This window comes from Cupressus sempervirens, chromosome 5 (genome assembly GCF_028749045.1).
Source record: "Cupressus sempervirens isolate cs-2001-9-10 chromosome 5, ASM2874904v1, whole genome shotgun sequence".
In the NCBI taxonomy this organism is placed as follows: Eukaryota; Viridiplantae; Streptophyta; class Pinopsida; order Cupressales; family Cupressaceae; genus Cupressus; species Cupressus sempervirens.
The window spans coordinates 897685687-897691304 of NC_143122.1; the positions used below are offsets into that span (position 1 = coordinate 897685687).

The following is a 5618-nucleotide window of genomic DNA, read 5'->3' on the forward strand; positions in this document are numbered from 1 at the left end:
TTTATAATGTTTAATGGACTTTATAGAATACAATCATTGATTATTCTCTTTTTAACGCCTGTCACTGCCTATCATTACAAAATCTATTATTAAAAACACATCAGTAAGTTATTGTAATCCAAAATACCGATTGAAAAATACACAGAACTGAGTTTAGAAACAATCTCTCAATTTAAAAATAGCTAATCACATTACAACCAATTTCGCATTACAGATCGAAGTTGTTTTTTTTTTATGAATAGTGTCTGATTCTGACTTCAGTTATCCTTTTTATGAATAGTATTATTTATTAATAAAAAGAACTATTCATAAAAAAAAATATCTATTAGATGTTTTTTCTAAACATGAATTTAGAAACATTAACGAAAACTATAATGTTGATTTTGAAAGCTGTTTGTCTTATACGTACTGTATACTGCTGGTTGACAGAATATTCTGAACTGCCACTACTGTTTGACATGATTTTTGATGAAGTTTATCTGACATATGTTTGAGAGTGCTTCAGTGAACTGCAATAATTTGACTGTGCAGCTACTCCAATTAGTCTTCTTGTCACTGTTATTCTACACCAACAGAATTTTGTGGACTACCCACCACTGCTTCATATTATTTATAGTAAAAGATTTGTGTGGCAAATTGTTTTGACGTACTTTTCTGGACTGCAGTAATTTGACAATCCAGACAACCAGTCAAATCTTATTTATGGCCGCTAAAATGTATTCTGTATGAATTTTAAGCTTACTAAAAAGAACAAGGAAAAATAATAATTGTACCATTTCACCTAATTAATTCTAGTGTACATTATAATGGCATTAATGATTATAAATTGATTTATCATTACAGGTTGAATATGAAAGTAGGAGATTATTCATATCTTAATCACACAGATAATCAAAATTAGTCCGTAGGCCAAATGCATGATTAAGGAAGAACTGGAGTTATAATCCTACGTGTAGTCTAGGACACCTTTATATGTACATCATTACGCCGAGAGGCGTTCTATACAATGGCAGCACAAATGCCCAACACGAGAATATGCCAAGATTCCTGTCAATAAAAAAGAATTGGGAGCAGTTACTAACTTCCAAATTAAATATTAAAAAAGAATTTTCGAAATAATAGCTGGCCGAAATAATAGGAAGCCAAATGGAGGCCGAAATAATAGGCCCGAAAAAGTAGGGCCCGAAAAAGTAGGACCCAAAAAAATAGGGCCCGAAAAAATAGGGGCGAAATAATTTCAATATGATTTTTTTTTTTGTTAAATATAATTTTGCATGCACATTCATGCTTTTTTTTTGCGGGGAGTTGGGGAATTTGAAACAAATTCGTGGAATGTGAAGAGACGTCTGTTGGGGGATATGAGGAGCCTCTTAGAAGTTATAAAACCAAGGCTCCTCATTTCATTTTCATTTTATGTTTTTGCAGGAAGGAAGAGGTGGAGGTTATTGGAGGATTAGATTGGAGTTTTTGAATAGGAGTAAATTGAAGTTTTGGAGTAACATTTTTGCAGGTGAGATTTCTATTTTTTATTTACATTTTCATTTAGATTTAGATGTAGATGTAAATTGAAATTCAAAATTAGTTATAATATTCTACTTTGATTTAGATTTCAATTTTAATTAATTTCAATTTGGTTGGCTCTCCTCCACAACAAACAGTGTATTGTGTATTTAATGGGTGCATTGGAATGCAGATTATCAGCCTAATGGCCAATCTCCAGTTTCCTCCACAAGCAAACCAATCTCTAGAAAGATCCCTCTTTTGAACCGAAAGGATGTGGCAGATTTCTTTCCTCCCCGGCCTCTGAAAACAGAGGAAATTCCCAATATAGTTGCTGATTTTCGAAATGCTGCCAGGAATGCAATAGATGTAGGTATGTTTTTTTATTCTGATCTATCTTGGTTTGAAGAAGAGAATGTTCCTTTTGTTGACATAATTAGTCCTTTTACGAACAGGGTTTGATGGTGTTGAGATCCATGGGGTGCATGGGTACCTTGTGGACCAGTTCATGAAGGATAGCGTGAATGATCGAACAGATGGCTATGGCGAAACATTGAAGAATCGTTGCAGATTTGTACTTGAAGTTGTGGAAGCAGTGGTGGAGGAAATCGGAGCAGAGCATGTGGGAATTCGGCTTTCTCCATTTTCGGATCATGCAGAAGCGTATGACTCAAATCCAGAGGCACTGGGACTTCACATGGCAGAGGCTCTGAATAAATATAAGATATTGTACGCTCATTTCTTTGAGCCCAAGATTGATAATTCGCAGACGACAATAGCGAGTGAAAAGAGCCTGATTCCCATAAGAACAGCATTCAAGGGAACATTTTTGGCTACAGGGGGTTATGATCGGGATGATGGTAACGAAGCTATTTCCAGTGGCAAGGAAGATTTGATTGCTTATGGCCAACTATTCTTGCTAACTGATATTTCTATTGTATATTCTCATGCCCAGCACGGGAAGTTTTAATCTATATAGTTTATTTCGTGCATTTAGTGCACAAAATAAAGAATGCATATGCAATCAATTTTTTTATCAATCTTTATGATAGCTTTTTTTTTCAAATAGAAAATAAAAAATAGAAAATAGAAATTATTCTTTTATGTATGTAGAAAAAAATTAGAAAGATTTTATGTATGTAAAAAATTAAAAGAATTCTATATAAATCTAGATTTTTTGAAAAGAATTCTATTTACATCTAGATATTTTGATTGAAATAACCATAATGTAAAAACAAAATATAAAATAGAAATGTTAATATATGTATGTAGAAAAAATTAGAAAGATTGCATGCATCTTAAAAAATTCTATTTACATCTAGATTTTTTTAGAATGGAAAAAAATGGATAATAGAAATATCAGTTGCATGTTTGTAGAAATAAATTAGAAAAACATGTATCTAGAAATTAAAAAGATTCTATATGTGTCTAATTTTTAGATTTTACTTTATTCTAAACTAATTATTGATGGAAATATATTTTAAAAATATTTATGTAGTTTAAAGTTTAGATTTTAATTAATTTGTATGCAAATAGGAAAAAGAATAAATATTTTATATATATGTAGATTAATTTCTATTTTTAAAATTTACAAGTAAATGAGTACTTTATTCATTTAAAGTAAACAAGTTTTTAAGTAATATATTTTTATTTTAGAAATATATTAATCATAATGTTCATTTATTATTACTTATTTAATATACTTACTCTCAAATCTAAGACAATAGAAATGATATTTTATTAACTTTGAAATAGGGAAGTGTTAAGCAAGTTCGTTTACAAAAATACCAAAAATATATTTGGTCTTTGATCAAATTGGAGTTAATATTAGAAATATAAATATGATCATTAACAATTAAGCTAAATTCAGTTCAAAACAATAATATTATTTAAATTTAAATAAATCCTTTTGAAAAGAATTCTATTTACATCTACATATTTTGATTGAAATAACCATAATGTAAAAACAAAATATAAAATAGAAATGTTAATATATGTATGTAGAAAAAATTAGAAAGATTGCATGCATCTAAAAAAATTCTATTTACATATAGATTTTTTTTAAATGGAAAAAAATGGATAATAGAAATATCAGTTGCATGTTTGTAGAAATAAATTAGAAACACATGTATATAGAAATTAAAAAGATTCTATATGTGTCTAATTTTTAGATTTGACTTTATTCTAAACTATTTATTGATGGATATATATTTTTAAAATATTTATGTAGATTAAAGTTTAGATTTTAATTAATTTGTATGCAAATAGGAAAAAGAATAAATATTTTATATATATGTAGATTAATTTCTATTTTTAAAATTTACAAGTAAATGAGTACTTTATTCATTTAAAGTAAACAAGTTTTTAAGTAATATATTTTTATTTTAGAAATATATTAATCATAATGTTCATTTATTATTACTTATTTAATATACTTACTCTCAAATCTAAGACAATAGAAATGATATTTTATTAACTTTGAAATAGGGAAGTGTTAAGCAAGTTTGTTTACAAAAATACCAAAAATATATTTGGTCTTTGATCAAATTGGAGTTAATATTAGAAATATAAATATGATCATTAACAATTAAGCTAAATTCAATTCAAAACAATAATATTATTTAAATTTAAATAAAATAAGCCATGTTTACTTTGAAACATCAAACAACAAATTAACTAATACAATAATTAAAATAAATCAATCTATTATGACATAGAAAAATATTTTCGAAGTATAATTTCTTTGTTTTTGAATCAATATGAGTTTTTTTTTTCTACTTGAAAAGATAAACCATCCTAATTGTCATCCTTAGTTAACCCTAACAACAACCCCTACCTTAGCCCTAGCCCCAACAATGATGTACAATATAACTATAATCCAACATTAAACTATAATTATAGCACTAAAACATATCCCTATTGATATTCTAAACTCTAATCATAACGAAAATCTTAGTCCAAACCATAATCTAAACCAAAAACCTACACACTAATATTGGTTATAGTCCTAACCCTAAAATCTAACCCTTAACCATAACGTAAAAACAAACTCCAAAATATTGATCAAAATCCTAAACCTACCTATATGGATAACCATGATATTAAACTCTAAATCCAGTCCCAAGGTCCTAACCATGGTGTAAACCTATAACCGAACTCTTAAAAAATTTACTAATCCTTGATCCTAATCACATTCCCAACTTTAAACTTGAACCATAAACCATAGTTGTAACCATAATCATAAACTTAAACAAAACCCTAACCCTAAAGGTACAATCATAAAATTAATAATAGCTTAGACCCTAATCCTAGCACAAACCACAATCATGACCAAATATAAATCTTCACCTTACCCCTAATCATAATTTCAATGTTAACCCTAACATTAGTTTCAATCCTACCATGATATGAACCCTAATATAGACTTCACCTTGATTCTCACCCTAATCTTAAGTCTAATTAAACCCTGACTAAAACCTAATCTAAATGATATATCTAACTATAATCCTAACTTTAATTATCATACAATCCAATGCTAACCCTCATGTATATTTAATCCCTAATCTTAACTCTAAATATTCTATAAACTCTATAATTGACCTTGATTCTAACCATAACCCTAAAATCTAAATTGTAACCATAGCACAAAAGGTGGGGACCCCCACTACATGGGGGTCCAACATGTCTCCATTATAATTACATCATATAGTCTAATAGTTGGATTGTAACACTCTCATACATGTTTTAGCATAACTGCATTTTGCATTCTCATCTTAGCTTAGTTTCCATTTCACCTAATTAATTCTAGTGTACATTATAATGGCATTAATGATTATAAATTGATTTATCATTACAGGTTGAATATGAAAGTAGGAGATTATTCATATCTTAATCACACAGATAATCAAAATTAGTCCGTAGGCCAAATGCATGATTAAGGAAGAACTGGAGTTATAATCCTACGTGTAGTCTAGGACACCTTTATATGTACATCATTTGGTAGCAGTTACATCAAGAATCATTGAAATGTGAAGGGAACAAAGTACTCAAAGATGCCAAGAACAAGATACTCAAAAAGCAAACTATGAGTTTGATCATTCGTGGGTGAGGCTCACATG

At 28.7% G+C, this 5618-nt stretch overlaps 1 protein-coding gene across 1 annotated transcript; it reads left to right on the forward strand.

Moving 5' to 3' along the window:
• The first annotated feature begins 344 nt into the window (after positions 1–344).
• Positions 345–5392, forward strand: LOC149558821 (putative 12-oxophytodienoate reductase 11). The gene is made up of 6 exons (XM_089831067.1): positions 345–451; positions 666–723; positions 844–856; positions 1694–1873; positions 1956–2437; positions 5357–5392. Exons 1-6 carry the CDS (start codon positions 345–347, stop codon positions 5390–5392), a joined length of 876 nt encoding a protein of 291 aa, XP_089687193.1.
• The last annotated feature ends 226 nt before the right edge of the window (positions 5393–5618 follow it).

Bases quoted from the DNA above. Each gene is read 5' to 3' on its own strand.
- LOC149558821 (XM_089831067.1), top strand. From the start codon at position 345: ATGAATTTAGAAACATTAACGAAAACTATAATGTTGATTTTGAAAGCT. The intron at 452-665 runs GTTTGACATGAT...TCTGGACTGCAG, and splicing joins TATTCTGAACTGCCACTACT to TAATTTGACAATCCAGACAA. The intron at 2,438-5,356 runs GTATATTCTCAT...TTATCATTACAG, and splicing joins TGCTAACTGATATTTCTATT to GTTGAATATGAAAGTAGGAG.